The sequence below is a fragment of the Xenopus laevis genome, chromosome 4L (genome assembly GCF_017654675.1).
Source record: "Xenopus laevis strain J_2021 chromosome 4L, Xenopus_laevis_v10.1, whole genome shotgun sequence".
Lineage (NCBI taxonomy): Eukaryota > Metazoa > Chordata > Amphibia > Anura > Pipidae > Xenopus > Xenopus laevis.
This window is the reverse complement of record NC_054377.1, coordinates 30,601,264-30,620,085: the sequence shown is the minus strand read 5'-3', so window position 1 is coordinate 30,620,085 and position 18,822 is coordinate 30,601,264. Positions and strand designations below refer to the sequence as shown.

The 18,822-nt window shown below is 38.5% G+C and overlaps 1 protein-coding gene across 2 annotated transcripts in view; it reads right to left on the bottom strand.

Annotated features, from left to right (window-relative positions):
- Positions 1–18,822, bottom strand: part of sptbn2.L (spectrin, beta, non-erythrocytic 2 L homeolog) — a 115,667-nt gene that overhangs the window by 74,692 nt on the left and 22,153 nt on the right. For both annotated transcript variants that reach the window (XM_018257715.1, XM_018257716.2), the window contains exon 2: positions 8,854–9,097. In XM_018257715.1, coding sequence (XP_018113204.1) covers positions 8,854–9,010 — 157 coding nt within the window. In that variant the 5' untranslated portion in view covers positions 9,011–9,097. The remainder of the gene's footprint in view (positions 1–8,853; positions 9,098–18,822) is intronic.

Sequence of the window (18,822 nt, the reverse complement as noted above, 5' to 3'; positions counted from 1 at the left end):
TTCGACTTTGTTCGATGTAAAAATAGTTAGAATATTTGACCATTCGATAATCGAAGTACTGTCTCTTTAAAAAAACTTTGACTTCAATACTTCACCAAATTAAAGCTGCCGATGTGCTATGTTAGCCTATGGGGAACTTCTACAACATTTTTCTAAGTCTTTACACATCGTATAAAAATCCTTTGATCGATCGCTTGAATCGTTTGATTTGAACGATTTAATTGTTCGATCGAACGTTTTTTTTTTTGTTTTTTTGTTTTTTTTAAATCTCTTTTATTTTAACATTTTCAAATGCAATGACAAATGATAACGTATACATTACATTTAGTATAATATTCTTGAAGGATCGGGAAGGTTAGTATAGGATTTCAATAACCCTAAGTTGTTCTTACCAGTATTCATTCATCACATTTGGCACCAAATACATTACTTGTACAGATTTCTCACGAATGCAGGAACATGTTCCATGGATCCCATATTTGTGTATGTTTCTCCACTGTGTCTGCCAATAAAGCCGTCAAATATAACAGATTCTGTGTCTGGCTAATTTTTTCTACCATACCTTGAGTGTCTATAGTTTTTTGGAGCCAATTCTTTGCCAAGTTGATTCTGGCTACTGCTAAAATTTGACCCATTAAAGCATTTTGTTGTTTAGTAAGATCGAACGATTTTTATTCGACCGCAGGATTGCCAAATTTGTTGAAAAATCTTCGAATTCGATATACGAATTCGAAGCTTTTTAATTCGATGGTCAAATTTAGAAGTTTTTTGTACTTCGAAATTCGACCCTTGATAAATCTGCCCCATATTGTATTTATTAATGCAAGCAAGGTGTTTGATGAGCTTATAAATCAGAATTAAACCAGTAATTCATCTAAAATGTAACTTTTAGCATGTTGTACACCGTTGTATTGTAAGAAGAATAAGGTTTTTTTTATACTAAACAAGTGCAAAGCACAATTCTTTACACGCAATGTAATATTATTTCCCAGAAGTGTTTTTCCAGCTTTTGTTTTATTCCTTGTATACCAGTAAAGATCCAAAGATCAAAATACACAACAAGTCGACTAAATAGTCATGATAATAATGTGTCCATTCTGTAGGGGTGTTTCAACTTCATTTAAATTATACATTTTCTCTGCTTATAGAGCTACTTTGCCTTCATATATTCTTATAAATTTGTGCTTAAGCATACGTATAAGGTATTTCACTGTACAAGCTATTAGTAAATCTGTGGGGTGTTTCTTTTATGAGAAGCTCCTTGTAGAGCCCTGTTCATTTGACCACTTCTCCATCAATTCATCACACGTGCTACCTATCAGTTCCTTCTGATATTAACTTGCGTCGTCCTTCATGGAACATTATGATCTGGAAGTACAACATGGTCCTGAAGCTTAGCTCCCGATACCTCATTTAGATATATAGATATAGGAAAAATAAAAAGTGATCCATTAATAGTATGTAGTGAAAAGCTTTGTTTTAGACAATACAAATGAAAAATACAAAAATGAATGTATAGAAAAAAAATAAAGCTTATAAAATACATAGGCTAGAAATGCTGCCTTATGCTTTGAGGTTCTGTATCAGCCCAAGTTGACCACAGCCCTTAAGAGGGAAGGTCTGTGCCTCTGAAAATGCCCCAGTAGCATCCCCAATAGCTTATTACCTTAAAATGGCAATACCCGGCCAGATTAAAGCTGCCGATATCGGTCCTTTAGACCGATTCGGCAGCTTACCTTCCCATGTGTGGGGGCTCCCGACGCATCCTCCCGATCTATATCAGGCCAAAAATCATACAGATATCGATCAGTCAAGGTCACGACAAAAATATAATTTGCATTAACCACGATAAGGCTTCTGTTCCCCCCTATATGAGAGAAGAGCAATATGGACCTAGGCCAAGCAAAGTAAGGGATTATTTTATGCCAGCAATGATTCACTGCTAGCACATAGCAATTGCTTTATTTGCTCAGTGTATTGCTTCTCTACCAATGGCACAAAAAGTGACTCTTGGCATTTTTTTCCTGGCCAATTAGTAGCTTAGTGGGCAGACAACAAAAGGCTTGGAATTCTTCCCCATTAATTTTGACAGCAGTCACACGTGGTTGCTGGTTCACTTGCCAGTCAGGCTTGAAAGCACCACCACATTTCCAATTGACAATCTCCTGATGCAAGAGTGCATCTGTGGTTTAATACAGTTGTCCTTGAAACCAATGGAAGCTATTACATAAACAATAAAGGGAAGCTGTGATTTCAGGAGTGGTGTGGCCTGTTCTCTCATAGATGAGAGGAAGAGTAGGATTCTTGCAGCAGACTTTATTATAGATTATAGTGAGGGATGGTGTTAGGGGGACCAGTTAGTACAATTTGTTGCAGTAGTCTAGGCCAGATAGGATGAGAGCATGCATACGTTTCTAAATAAAGGGATGGGGTTTGGCAAAATTGTATAGGTTTTAACTGCAGTGTTAATATGATCAGGGAAGGAGAGGAATGAGTCAAAGACTACACCCAGACACATGCTGACTTAAAAAGTGTTTTCACGAGCATGCCTTTAATATAAGTAGTAAAGAGGGGAGAAGGCCCAGGTTTAAGATTAAATATAATCATTTAAATTTTTGTTAGGTTGAGTTTGAGGTTTAGTTGATTCATTCAGGTGGCGATTGCTATGAGGCAGTTAGAGTTCAACCTCAATTTTAGCTGTTTTTAGTAAAAGAGGTTGATAAATATATAAAAGAAAGAGTTTGTAGGGAGAATAATAAGGGAGCAAAATTAGAAATCTTGCAGCACTCCTATATTAAGTGATGCAAGGTGAAAAGGTTTTGCTACAATAAGAGCCAGAGAAAGATTGGTTAGAGCAGGGATCCCCAACCTTTTGAACCCGTGAGCAACATTCATAAGCAAAAGGAGTTGGGGAGCAACACTAGCATGAGAAATATTCTTGGGGTGCCAAATGAGGGCTGTGATTGGCCATTTGGCAGCCCCTATGTAGCTTGTCAATGTACATTGAGGCTCTGTTTGGCAGTACACTTGTTTTTATACAACCAAAACTGCTTTGAGGCCACTTAGGAGCAACATCCAAGGGGTTGGAGAGCAACATGTTGCTCACGAGCTACTGGTTGGGGACCACTGGGTTAGAGAGATCCTGATTATGGATACTAAGTGCTTGCAGAATTTGTGGTGTGGTCAACTCTCCATCTGTGATTGCCATCCTTCTCTCATTGCCACATTCTCAGCATTGACATGCCGTTCACATAGTTTACTGTACTTGTGTCATCACTGCTAATCCTTAATGGGAAATGGGAAAAACCTGGTGGGCCCTGGTCCTGTTGGGCCCCACTGTCCCAGGTATCATGGCAGGCTGTGTGGTACAGTGTTGTAGCGTGGGTACGTGGGTGGCAGGTAATCATGGGGGGTGGAGTGCGTGCCGAAGCAGTGGGCTCCCCTTAGCGAGGGGAGGGTGAAAAGTGCGACCGGAGTGGTGTTCCCCATTGCCCAGTTTTCCACTGGGCCCTGCCTCCCTCAGTCCAAAAATTCAAAACGTCGTCAATTAGAAGTTATTTCACCAAAACTTGCTCTACTCTACGTATAGTAAATTAGCAATGAATTTTCATTTTTGGTGGAAATACTATCAATTTTAACTTTTGCCACAAAGCATGTGTAAGAAATGGATTTTTTGTATTAGGTATTAATAATTTAGCATGGCCAATTACTCATCAGCTGTAAGAGTCAAACATTAAAAACAATGACTTCTTGAACAATCGTTCAACTTTAAATTCTCACATTTTACACACTGGGTTAACATATTTGAGAAATGTGCTGTAACAGTTATATAAAGAAGTTAACAAATTTAGGACTTTTGTGGAACAGAGATCTATTATTAGACATCCATGTGAGCACATTCAGTGTTATGAACTGTATTGCTTAGTACACAGTCCTGCATACATGTTTGTGGACAAATACTAGTTTTGCTGCATTGCTGAGCTGCCTGTATCAGGTGTGTTTGTTTCCCTCTGCTCTGAGGTGAATCTTCTACATAATTAGGAAGCCAGTGAAGAGTAGGACAAGGACAAAAAAAAGCTTCTACATCAGTTCCCCAGACCATCATTATTTCATTATTCTTTAATAAAAACGGCAAGCTTTAATAGCATATAAAAGGTGGCTATGGATATAAGGTGGCTGATTTATGAACATAGGAACTTAATTGCATCAGTGCAGTTGCCCGTAGAAACCAGTAGATGTACATGCACTTCATCGAATACTACTCTGTCTGTGTTTGCCAGTGCTGTGTTCACAAGGGATAGGCAGGAGGAGTATCATAGTGGAATCCCCCTTCCCTTATCCCATAACTTGCACATCACTCAGAAGACTGTGCAGGCTGGGTGTTAAGCTGCCTTGTGACTGCCAATGTTATACTCTGTATGTCGTGCCATATTTCTTATATGTTACAGAGTACAGTCATACCCCAGACAGAAGTACTTTTGGAATGAGCACCAAGGAGTGTGCTTTTGTAACCCTTAGTCCTAAGAGCTTTTACATTCTGTCCTGGGTCTAAGTAACTGATCTCTTGTTTCAGAGAAGGAAACAGACATTAGACTAGTGCTAGACTAGGCTGATTCTTCGTTGACAGAGAATCCGCTCCTTTGCTGCTGCTGTCCTGATCGATGTGCCTGCACCCAAAAACATTGCCTCCTCTTTGGTACAGGCAGATGTGATGTTTCCGGGTGTAGGCACATCGATCAGATCAGTAGCAGCAGAGGAGCAGTTTCTCGACCTGCAATAAAAATGCAGGCCGAGATGCGCCTAGTCTGGCAGTAGCTTTAGAGAACTTCGAGGATGCAATGAAGCCCCTATTTCACATACAATTGCTTTAATATAACATTAAAATATGTACTTATTGTCACTAAAACTGGCTGGAGAAGATTACCCATTTTGTTTATAAACATTTACAAACATTTATAAACAGAATATAAGGTCAGATTGTTTCATTGTTCAATCATGTTATTTAGTCAATTCTTCTTGCTCAAGAGGGACCATTTAAAGGGATTTTGTCATGGGAAAACATGTTTTTTTTTTACAAAATGCATCAGTTAATAGCGCTCCTATAGCAGAATTGTGCATTGAAATCCTTTTTTCAAAAGAGCAAACACATTTTTTATATTTAATTTTGAAATTTGATGAGGGGGCTATGCATGTTCTTAGTTCCCAGGTGCCTTCAGCAATGTGACTTGTGCTGTGATAAAATTTGGTCGTTCTTTACTGCTGCGCTGCAAGTTGGAGTGATAGCACCCTTCCCCCCCAGTAGCCATAAACAAACCAGATAACAGCTCCCTGAGACCTGCATTGCTAATAATGCTCCCATGCTTCACTCATGGTAGACATGAGAATATCACTCAAAAGGATAACAGCCAAGTCTGGTTCACCCAGGTCATGACTCCTGTGAAACAGTTCCCTTGTGAAGTGCTGACTCTTTCTGAAAGCACATGACCAGGCACAATGACCTGAAATGGCTGCCTACTCACCAACATTACAACTAAAAAAATTATTATCATTATCATTATTGGTTCAAGAGCAAATTACTTGCAGTGTATATAGTGTAATTTCCTAATAAAACTATAAAAATCTTGACAGAATCCTTTTAACAAGAAATATGGTTCTAGTAAATTCTTGCTCTGCTTAAATAGCAAAATATTGTGCCTGACACCATCATTAAAAAAAGAAAAACGAGTCACTATGGGGGGAAATGTGATAAAATTTGCAAACCTATAAAAATTTGCATGTTACAATGTAATATTCTTCGTTAGGCTTTTATTGTATTGCAAATCTTAATTGCATTTATTTATTACATACACTGTGCACTATCGCAAACTATAATATTTGCAATCGCTATCCTACTGTTGCATGAGGGGCAAAGTGTTCCAAAATATTTCGCTTTGCGAATGAATTGCGAACGGTTTTTGCTTTAGCAACCGATATTACAATCCCCCATATCTGTGCAAAAAAAACAGGACACGTTATAAAACTTGCAGTTCACCCTCATTTTTTTAACTTGGTTATTTATGACCAAATTACAGCAATAACCCTGAATAAAACAACCAATCCTGTGGGCAAATCTATTGTGCAATTTGCCTATCCATGAATGTGGCTGATAAAGTATATCTGAACAATAGCCCTACAGAATTATGAATGAGATATCCCACTATTTTACTATCTGTGAATAGCTTTAGTAGTGATTTTTAGTTACAGAGACAAAAAAACAGGTCCTACATATTAAGTCCTAATGCAATACACTGGACTTGCCTCAATTCAACTTATAAATTCAATTTACTTGCAAAAGTACATAAAAACATGCAAACAACAGCTGCGTTCAAAAAGCATCTTCCATGGTAAGTGTGAATTGGTGACGAAAATACAGATAAGGTTCACACAACTTCACAATAGTTTTATTAATGCAATTCACATAATTTCAGTGAAGCATAGTCCGTTCATCAGGTTCATAGATCTGACTTAAGGTGGCCATACAATGACATATTTAATCTGCAGATTCTGTCCCTTAATAACCATTCAGCAATTTATCTGCCCGTGCATAGGGACCTCCAACGGGTCGACATCTAGCCAAAAATCAACCAGTTCATTGGGCAGGTTTGATTTTCCCATCTTGGGACCACATCAGCTAGTTGATTTAATATCACCCACCTTAGGTGGGAATATTGGGGGAAAGACCCACTCATTTGGCAACTTCTCCAAACAAGCGGATCTTGTAGTATATGGCCACCATAAGAAATATCATTGGAGCCTTGTCCTATTGTTCAAATGGTGATTTGCTATCGTTGAAACTATTATGTGAAAAACTTTAGGGTGAGTGAGAATATACCTGAATAGTCTTAAATCGGTGGTTTACATTTCAGTTAACTTTAAGTATGTTAGGCTAGTTGCTTAGGCAACTTTTCAATTGGCCTTCATTTTTTTCTATTTGATTAGGTTTTTAATTATTTTCCTTCTCTTTGCAGCTTTCAAATAGGGGACCCTGAAAAACAAATGTTATGGAAGGCTACAGATTTGTTGTTATTGCTACTTTTTATTACTCATCTTTATATTCAGGCCCTATCCCTCTCATATTCTAGTCTCTTTTTAAAATCAATGCATGGGTAATTTCGACCCTAGCAACTGGGTTGCTGAAATAGCAAACTGGAGAGCTGCTGAATAAAAAGCTAAATAACTCAAATTACAAATTATAAAATAATGATAACCATCTGCAAATTGTCTCACAAAATCACTCCCTATATCACACTAAAAGTTAATTTAAAGTTGAACAACCCCTTTAACTTTATATACAATGAGGTGCTTGTGCCACACACAATATTTCTACAATATCATAAGTGCTACGGTATATTAAAGTCACACAGTTAGGGTAGAACTACACGTTTTCGGGGTGATCCGATGTGCTGCGACAAAACGCCTGCGACATGACGCATGTGACGGAAATAAGGTAAGAGAGAAATGTTGGATGAAGTCGCAGCGTTGATGCGACATGACTGTCGGATGCAGCGGCAGCGTGCAGCGTCTGCATCCGACAGTCGAATCGCGTCGGATCAACGATGCGACTTCATCCGACATTTATATCTCTTACCTTGTTTCCATTTTGTCGCAGCATGTCTGATCTTGCTGAAAACGTCCATGTAGTCATACCCTTAGGGGTGCTCATAGTGCAGTGTAAATAGTGAATAGTTAAAAAGAGAAGTAAATGAATGCAGTAAGTACAACACAAGAATTTAATTTTTAGCTTCAGTTCATGGCTAGGAGTTTAGATTTATCAGTGACCAAATGTTTTGATAAATAACAGAAAACAACAAAGAGATATTAAGGGACCTATTTACAAACATTCAGATTTCCTTTTTATTTCATGAATTGTATTTTTTCTCTAAAAATTTGTTTTTCAGAAATTACTCTAAAACTCTAAAAATACGAGATTGATGAAGTATAAAAACCATGAAAAAAACTCTATTACAAAAAAAAGTAAAAGCAGTTGAGGTCTCAGAGAAGTCAGTGCGAGATGTGCTAATCCTATTGAACTCCGGATATTTTTTCATTTGTAATTGTATGAAAAACTTAATTTTAGACTTTAAAACTTTAAATATATTCATGCTTTTTTCTCAAGGAAGAAGAAATTAACATTAAAAGAAACTGCATAGCAACACAAAAAAATCAGTTTCATACTGCTTGAAATATTTGTGATTCAAGTCAAAGCAAATCTGTTAATTTTTTCTACACAATGCTAGGTTTAAAAGAAAGAAATATTTTGGAAAAATGTGCGGTTCAATTGATAGTTTTAGGTAAATAATAACAGTAATGTTTTTACCCTTCACACCAGATTTTCCAAAACCCTATTCCAACACTACAGGGCAGATTTATTAAGAGTCAAATTGAAAATTCGAATTAGAATTTTTTTATGGTCAAAAGCTGTCAAATTCGACTAGGGAATTATCCAAACTCTATTCGAGTTTTCTAAAAAAATTTAACTTGATATTTATCACCCTTTGAGAATTCTAATTGTTCTATTTGCCACCTAAAACCTGCCAAATTCATGTATAAGTCAATGGGAGGGGTCCAGTGACCAATTTGTAGCCTTCCTGACATTCAAGTTTTTTTCGAAGAAAAAGCTCAAATCGACTTTGGTCGAATTCAAATTGGACTTGATTCGAGTTTTTGGTACAGTAAAATTCATCCCAGTTTTAGATATTCAATGTTTTAAATAAATAACCCACTATTGAATTTAGAAGAAAAACTAAAGTTAAAAAAAACTTGAATTCAAAATTCGAACCTTGATAAATTCCCATGTATTGTTAACCAGCTCACCTGCAAGTGCTTTGATCCGGGATCTCTCAAAAAGTCTTGCAGAACTGTTCTCATTGTCCCAGTCATCATCTGTCAGATCCCACCGATTATTGATATCATTATACTGCTGCTGGATTTCCAGACAGTCATAATCTGTTGGTGACAGTGGACTGCTCATGGTTGTATTAAATGTATTGGTAAAAGCAAGGTGCAGAATATTGGCCGCCCACACAGCAGCAGTTACTGATGAAAATGTCTCATTAACCTAAAAAGAGAAAATTGAACATGTTAATTACTGTACGTGCATTAAGTGTTATTTTCAATTGAAATCACTCAGATATACGTTGCATAATCTGGAGTAAATTGCTTTCTTAAAGGGGTTGTTCACCTGTAAATTAACTTTTTAAATGAACTTTAACTATGCTCAGATAATTTGCATTTGTTGTTCATTTTTTTTAGCTTTATGTTCAGCAGCTCTAAGGAATTTTAGCAGCTATCTGCTTGCTAGAGACCAAATTACCCTAGCAACCAGACACTGGTTTGAATTAGAAACTAGAATATGAAAAGAAGAGGGTCTGAATATACAGATGAGTAATATAATGTAAAAATAAGGGAGTTATTTACCAATATCTGAATTTATCTCAACATTTATGTAAAAAAAAACACGACCAAACTCCCATGCCTGATTTTAGCTTTTTTTATTAATTAAAAATTAAATTTTATTGGATCGTGGAAAAACTCGATAAAAGCAAGCGAAAAACTCAAAAAGCTGCTAAACGCAGTGCAAACAACATAAACTTCAAATTGAGATAGGTGCCTATCCCATTGACTTATACATGACCTTGACAGATATGAGTTGCGGCTTTTCCATTACTGGTCCTTTAATGATCCAGTAAAAAACTTTATTGATCACTATTCGTGACAGACAAACACAGACAGGGACAGGGTGTGTTTGACACATGCTGTGGCTATATGTAACTTGCTGAGATGCACCAAAACTGTACATGTGAGGAATCATTAAAGGGAACCGTCTCAAATTAAATGTTGTTATTCTTTATTTATATAGTGCTGACATATTCCTTTACAGAGATTATATATCATTCACATCAGTCCCTGCCACTGTGGAGTTTACAGTCTTACTTACTTAATCGTTTTTCCAAAATTGTACTTTAAAATGGAATGTTTTTGTCTCTGGTGTTTCAGTCCCACAGCTCAGTGATCCAGGTGCAGATTCTGAACTGTTACAATTTGCGACATTAGTTGATACATTTCTTAGCAGCATCGGTGGAATATTAGCAACTATTGTATCAATTATAACAGTTTTAACAAAGATAGAAGAAATGTATCAACTAATGTATCTATCTAAAACCATTTTCAATGACCCTCCTCTCTCACCCAGAGCTGCTTCAGAAAGACATAAGAAGGTGACATATAAATATTAGAAATAGGGATGGGCAAATTTGACCCCTTTTCGATTCGCCCAAAAATGTCTGTGACGCTCAACATTTTTTTGTTGCGCGGTGAAATTTTTTTGCCGCGCAACGCCAAACAAGTCTATGGGTGAAACAAGGCGAAAAAATTTGCCCATCCCTAATTAGAAACCGATAGTAAGTTATAAAAAAAATCTATTTCTGGTGAACTATTTGAAAACAACTGAACTGAAAAAGGTGTAAATAAATAGCTGCCTTTAATGAATTCTAAGATAAGCAATGTATCAATTTATGTATCATTTGGAACAGTTTACAGAGTTGGTGACCCCTCCTAGAACTGCTTTAGAAAGACATAAGAAGGTGAAAAATGAAACTTTAAACTTCAATATAACAAAACCCGTGACAAACTGAAAATAGCCCGGCTATGCCTTTCTAAACCAGCTTCAATAATCACTGTATTTATTTTGCCATGTATTCTGGGGTAATAATACATGTCATTTATATTACTATGTGTTCTGCATGTGTTATATATATATATATGAAACTAGTGGTAAACGTATTCTGCCATGTGTTCTGGAAAGTATTGAAAATACCACATATCCTGTCTTCTTCTGGGGTATTATACAAGGAACTGGACATGTGATACTCTGATGGAATCTGTGTAGAAAATGACTTTAGTGAGTCTCTCCAAACCAAAACAAAATTATCCTCTATGCCTATAATCTGAGATCACTGCCACACACTATGATCAGTTTTACCAGGAACCAATTAACCTGCAAGAAGAACTTGCAGTGCCTGACTGGGATCAAACCTAGGACCCAAGTACTAACCATTGTGCCACCATGCTGCCCATTTATAAAGTTGTATCAACAGATCAAGGAGGCAATTTTTTCTGAGCAAAGTGTTTATCAGTTTCAACAGATCACCAGTCTGATCACTTTCAATGAGATGAGCAGTTTATTTTCTCTACTTAATCATATAGTATGATTTTTTTTAAAAATCCATAAGAGCAGCAAGGAGGTCCTAATCCAGTGCCCCTTACAATTTACAGTATAAGTGAGATTTAAATTCATTGTTTTGTGAGAGAAGTTCTATATAGGGGTAATTACTATGATTTTTGTACCTATTTTTGGAGCTAAGATATGTGATCGTGATATATATTTTAATGTTGGAGATTTAATCCATGCTCCCTTGAAATGAAGGGGTGGAAATGTATATCCCCCTCCTGCTCTGTGTGAAACAGTGACCTCAACTGTCACAAGCTGTTCATTTCCACCCTAATTAACATTCTATTTTTAAATATCCTAATTAGCTTTTCCTGCCATGTGACCTAATTAGCAGCTCTCCAATTATCTTATTTGCAAAAGAACTTGATATAGAATGAACAGACTACAGTTAACAGGAGGGCACTGGCTGTCTGTTTCATCTGTTTGCATGGAAACAATAGGAATCCATTTTTACAATTAGAACAATGACACATAGGGTGCCACCAAACATTTGAGATAAGCCCCATTTACAGGCAATCGCCCCCCCCCAAACATCATAGTCAGCATTTCTAGGCAACTTCCCATAAGTGACAAGTGAATGGGGGAGGATATCACTTTTTTGGGTTTACACCCATTGAGTTAAAAGGGCGTGAAAAGACTGCCTCGGGTAGCACAGCAGGGTGAACAATTACCCCTGACTTGGCAGACAATGAAAGCTGTCTTTTTTTTGTTAGGGCAATGGAACACCAGGCAATTGTGATTATTTTGAATGCTGCGTCTTAAGGGCAAAGACACATGCTCAAATTTTGGATGATTAGTAGCCCAGTGAAATATCTTTTCTTCTTCTGGGGCGACTAATCTCCCCAAACCTCCTCCTGTCGGCTAGAATGTAAATCACCGGTGGGATGGCAATCGTTGTGCTTTGTTTTCCAAAGTTCCCGAAGTTGCCTCCCAAGGAAACTTCTGGTGACTTCAGAAAACAAAGCACTCCGAGTGCCATCAGTCGGTGATTTAGATTCTAGCTGGCAGGAGGCAGTTCAGGGAGATTAGTCGCCCTGAAGAGGAGGAGATTTTTCGCTGGGCTACTAAGAGTGTGTGACTCTGCCCTTAAGTAGATCAAACACAATGGGGTCAATTAGAGATCACCACAGTCCTCTAGAATGAAATTCCGCCACTCTCCATTCATTTCTATGGGATTTTTAAAGGAATTGTACAGTGTAAAAATAAAAACTGTGTAAATAGACAGGCTGTGCAAAACAAAAAATGTTTCATATATAGTTAGTTAGCCAAAAATGTTATGTATAAAGGCTGGGGTGATTTTATATATAACATGTCAGTCAGAACACTACTTCCTGCTTTTCAGCTCTCTTGGTTTACACTGACTGGTTACCCTGGCTACCAGGCAGTAACCAATCAGAGACTTGAGGGGGGGCCACATGGGTCATATCTGTTGCTTTTGAATCTGAGCTGAATGCGGAGGATCAATTGCAAACTCACTGAACAGAAATGTACCATGTGGCCCTCCTTCAAGTCACTGACTAGCTCAGAGTTATAGAGCTGAAAATCAGGAAGTTGGATTCTGGCTGTTTTATTAGACATCTGTTCACTCCAGCCTTTATACATTACATTTTTGGCTAACTAACTATATTAGAAACATTTTTTATTTTGCACAGCCTATCTATTTACACAGTTTTATTTTCACACTGAACTGTTCCTTTAAAGGCATATTTATCAAAGGACGAACTTTCACCCATTAATAAATACTCTTTTAAAAATCCCATATAAATGAATGGAGAGTGGTGGCATTTCACTCTAGAGGACTGTGACGATTCCATTATCTTATAAATTATCAAATTGTCCTAAAAAAAATCTCAAAATCAAAGTTTCAAAGTTTGCCAAAGCTTTTTTCTTGTTTCTACATATACCCCCAAGCACCCAGTGAAGTTACTGCTCTTAATAAAATGTTATTTATATTGGTTATTTAAATATGTTATTTGATTGGTTACAATTTTGATCATATAAAAGATAATTGGGGCTGAATACATGGAGCAACCATTGGCTTATTTGGTGTAAATTAACCAAAATATCCAATCAGATCTACCAGTTTGCCAAATCCTACAAATCTTAGCATAATGGCACACAGGACATTTTGTCGCCCACTTAAAATTGCCTTTTGGATGTCCAACACTACCTGTGCATTGAAGAGCAGTGGAATCGCTGCATTCATACTAGTGTACACACACCATTACAGGCTGACTATGATGAAATTCAGTGTGTGTATGTGGATTATTAGCCAGCCATTAGTTCATACTTCCAGTAATCAATGCAACTGGATAGACCAAAGGCTTATTTATTGGATCAATGTTATTTGGCCATCCTAGAAAGTTAACTTGTGTGTAGCAAGTTTAAAGAACTAGGAAGACAAAATACACAAAAAAAATGAAAATTATACAATTGAATCTGCATGCTAGTTTAAACTATTTAATAGTTGCAAAACAGACTTGTATCTCTATTTTGTGTCCATCCATCTTGCAGACAAGGAGTGCATCAGGCCATCAATGTAGTCCTCACTTGACGGGTCTACATAGTTATGGTCCAACTAAATGAGGGAATCAGACTTATTTGGCCCATCAAGGAAATCACAGTTTACAGTAGTTGTGTGAATAAGTAATGAACATTATATCAATCATGTTTCAAAGAATTAACGAAAACAAATAAATACAAAATAATTGCTTGCCAGGTCTGATCTGGTGAACCAATTTTTTTTTTTGTGAATTTGATGATTTTTGTAAATATATGGACAAGTAGGAAGGAATTATCAAATCTTTTTTTCCTGCAAAAAGTAGCTCTACAGTTTATTAAAATGTGTGAATCTTATGCAACAGCATGTTTCAATTATTCACTAACAAAACAATGTCATGTTAAAAAACTAATTTTCAGTTTTAGTGTTTGAAATAAAAGTGCTGCAGAGGATACTGTTTCATTATATGATTTGTTATTCACTACAATGGAAGAGAATTGGTCAAATATCTAAATGTCTTTACAAGGCACTGTACACTGGGAAATATAAGTTTTATTTATATAACTACCTTAAAGGGTAGATTTTATAGCATTTAATTATAATACCATTTACGTTTTTACTCAAAATGTATTAGTGTGTTTTTTTATTGATATATTTTGTTAATCATTGCAGAAGTAAAGGTTCAGTCACTGGGGGTTGCCAAATGTTAGGCACCTCCCAGTGATATTAATCATTTACCTGTGTAAGTGCTCCTGTTGGCAAAACTGCGATCTGTCCATGGTGCTTGCTGAGCAGTACCCCAGGCCAGTGCAGTTTTCTGGTAAGTGCAATTTTCAGGTAAGTGATTATAATCAATGGGGGGGCGGGTGCCTAACATTTGGCATTCCCCCCAGCGATTGAACCTTTCCTTCTCCTTTAATTGCATCTGTTTACTCGGCATATGCTTTTTTTATCTCTCTCACTTTTATTGATAAACCAATCATAATCAAGATAGGACTTATGTTGTCTGCCAGAAAGGAAACACCAATAATCACATGAGTAAAACATGCATTTTTCTATGCAAATATAAAACACCCCAATAATTTGACCAGCTAAAAAGTAAAACATTTTATAAAGACACTAGGGCCTTATTTATCCAAATTTAAGTCCAAATTTTTCTGTTTATTTTAATTAAAAAAGTTCCTTAGTTCCTTTCAGGTGATCTCTGAAGGAGTATACAGCCAATTTGGTAAGATTCTTTAAAGGGGTTGTTGTCAAGGATTAGGTAGCAGGAGGCAGCAGGAGGCAGCAGGAGGAAGGTGAGTCCTTTAGGCAAGAGCTGGCTGAACCCATGGGACACAGACAGGAAAAGGCAGGAACAGGTTGATGAGGGTGATGATTCTGGACAGGAACAGACTGGATAGGTACAGGATGGAGCAGGAGTGGAACAGGAACAGAGTGGATGGGACAGGATTGTGTGGGCGTAGATCAGGAGCAGACTGAAAGGATGGAACAGGACAGTGCAGGCGTAGATCGGGAACAGAGTGAAAGGATAGTACAGGACGGTGTGGGTGTAGATCGGATCATACTGGGGATAGAGTGCAGAAGGAGACTGGAGCAGAAGGAGATTGGAGCAGAAGGAGACTGGAGCAGATAGCAGGAGAGGACGGGATAGCCAGAGAGGGGACTGGCAGGCCCGGATTTGTGGAAAGGCCACCTAGGCCCGGGCCTAGGGTGGCAGGATTTTAGGGGGGCGGCATGCTGCCCAACCACACCCACATTGGTTCAAAAACACTGGGTACAATCATTTTTTAAATTTCCAGTGCGACAATCCCCATTGCTCCAGTCCAGATTATGAAAATTTGCATGAATAAAGGGGAGGGGACAGGGGCGAAGAACAGAAGTGGGCCTAGGGACGCCCACTATGTAAATCCGGCCCTGGGGACTGGATAGCCGGAGAGGGGACTGAATAGCAGGAGAGGGAGGACAAGGCAGAGCAAGATACAGAGCGAGACTAGGGAAGATATAGACAGGGTACAAGTCAGAACAGTTCAGGAACAGGCAAGGTAAGGTTAAAAATAGTATTGGAGCAGAACTGGGAGGGAAAGACAAGGCAGGAACAGAACAAGCTAAAGTAAGGAGAAAAGGTTCAAGGTAAAGCAGGACAAGACCAGATAAGGCAATGAAAGGAGGATAGAGCTGGAACCCTTAGCTAGGGACGATACCACACTGCTAGTTTGGGAACCAATTCTTAGGCAATGAGTGTTTTGAGGGCTGGCCTTAAATAGGGCAGAGTCAACCCTGAATGGCTTACTGCAAACCAATCAGGCTGGCTAGAACTGGAAAGGCCAAGCCAGATACCCAAAGGTCCCTGGCTTGAATACCAGCAGAGCCTGACAGTTGTTCACCTTCCAAACACTTTTGTTCAGTTGTTTTCAGATTGTTCCCCAGAAATAAATACTTTTTTTCAATTACTTTCCATTATTTATTTTTTACTGTTTTTCCAAAATCTAAGTTTAAAGTTTAATGTTCCTGTCTCTGGTGTCTGAGTCTGGCAGCTCAACTAAACTGTTACAATTTTGCAACATTTAGTTGATACATTTCTCAGCAGCATCTCTGGAGTATTAGCAACTAATGTATCAATTCTAACAAACTGCCTGTAATGAAACCCAGAGATTCTGCTCAGCAGGGACAAATATAAGAAATCTATTAACTAAATATATAAATTTAGAACAGTTTACAGGGTCGGCGACCCTCCTCCCAGAGCTGCTTTAGAAGGTAAAAAAAAACTTTACACTTCAATATTAGAAAAATGGTGGCACATAGAAAAAAGAAAGTAATTGGTAAAAGTCTTTATTTCTGGTGATCTTTCGGAAAACATCTAGTTGTTTGAAGGTGAACAACTCCTTTAATAGGTCACTTTTTTTGATTAATTATCTGTTGGTTAAGTATTAATTTTCAAGGTATAGTTTTCATTTACTGGAAAAGCTAAATTACCGGCACAAAGGACTCGATGCAAGCGGGAAAACCGCTGCATATTTATTTAAATGTTTTTATTTAAGTGTTACCACGGTATATTGTATGTATCCTAATGACTTTGGGTTTAAATCTCACTCACACTGTGGGCCTGCCCTCGAAACTTTATACTTAAATAAATATGCAGGGGTTTTTCCGTCCTGTGTGCTGATAATTTAGCTTTTCCAGTATATTGGAGGGCGCTGTAACCTCTTACTGTGCACCGGACCATCGCTGAGGCCAGGGTGTGCTGGTGGGTTATCTATTGGACATAGTTTTCCTTTAACAATAGTTTGACTTCAAATTTTTTTTTCCAATAATCTGGAATATCAGGAATAATACAGTAATTATTGTGTTATTTGCTGGCTCATGAGGAGGAAGAGCTGTTTTTCACTTTCTGAAGTCATTGAAACATGTGCCTGCTCTTTGTCACTTAACTAAGTATCTCAGACTGATGAGCTATATATATGACCTGCCAATCTGTGCCTGCCTCAGGCTTTGTGTAATTGGATTAATGAATGTAATAAATTACAGGTAGAGATAGTGAGATTTTCACTGAATGACTCACTTGATAACTGCCTGGGTTAGTGCTAGAGGTGGCCATACACGGGCAGATAAAGCTGCCGATATCAGTCGTTTGGACCGATTTGACAGCTTACCTGCCCGTGTATGGGGGCTTCCGACGGGTCTTCCCGATCGATATCTGGCCACGATATTGATCGGGAAGGTTTGATTTTTAACCGACCGTCCCGTCGGAGCCCCTTGGCGCATCGTAATTCGATCGTTACGATACGATATAGCCATGCCATTAGTGGCATATCGGGGAAAGATCCGCTCGTTTGGCGATGTTGCCAAACGAGCAGATCTTTGAGTCTATGGCCACCGTAGCTATATTTCAACATACTGGCCATTCTCTGTGTATTTGGGCCCCTAAATCATTGATTTAGCTTAGCAGATCACACCTGATGTGAATATATGGGATGGGATCTATTATCAGGCAAACCATTATCCACAAAACTCCAAAACACTGGAAGGGCAGCTGCCATAGAGTTCATCGTCTGTAAGGGTAGTGGCAGACGGGGAGATTGCCCAACAACAAATCTCCCCAAATGGCATACATTTCCAAAGTCTCCTGAAGTTGCCTCACGAGGAAACTTTGGGCGATTTTAGAAATCCGAAGCTATTTGTATGTCATCCAGCCGGCGATTCATATTCTTGCAGATGGGAAAATTAGTCGCCCAAAGAAGAGAAGATTTGTCGCTGGGCGACTAATCTCCCTGTCTGCCACTACCCTAATAATAACAGCACTTTGTTCTTGATGGTAACTAAGGTAACATAAATCTAGACTCATTGCAAAACAATCCTATTTGTTTTGTTTTTCAATCTATGAATATTTTTAGTAGTAGATTGCAATTCAGAATACAGTATCCAGTCAGTGGCGGAACTACCGGGGGAGCAGGGGGTGCAATTGGGACAGGGCCCACACCGACTCAGGGCCCCCTGGCAGCGCGCGCACTGTCGATTTCGGGCCGATTTCGGGTAAAAAAATCTGGTACGGAGGGGGCGGGGGCCCGGCGTCACGTCCCGCACCAGGGCCCGTCCCCCTCCAGTTACGTTACGATATCCAGTGAAATCCAGGTCCCAAGCATTCCATAATAGATTACATCCACAGCAAAGCAGGCACATCTATAGTGCTTCTGAAACAGGGGTTTTGGCCTTTTACATATTGGTAAAGCCAGATCAGCACAATTTTAACATCCATGTATGAACACATCCATACAGCCCAGCTGGCAGCATCGCTCCCACCCCCTTCCTGTGCACATGTGCAAATGAGCACATGTGGGAACAGACATGCATACACATGCATTCACTCTGGAGTCAGAACTTGCTCATCACTAGTCCCTCAGTCTGCAGTGAGCAGCCAGTTACCAGGGGTGGCAGGGGGTACCTGGTACGTTTAAGAGCCATTTCTATTTTTTGAAATGGAAACTCAGCTCTTTTAGTACAGAGAGCCCAATAGCACTGTCTTTACTAGTGAAGTGGTCCCCCTTGATCCGCT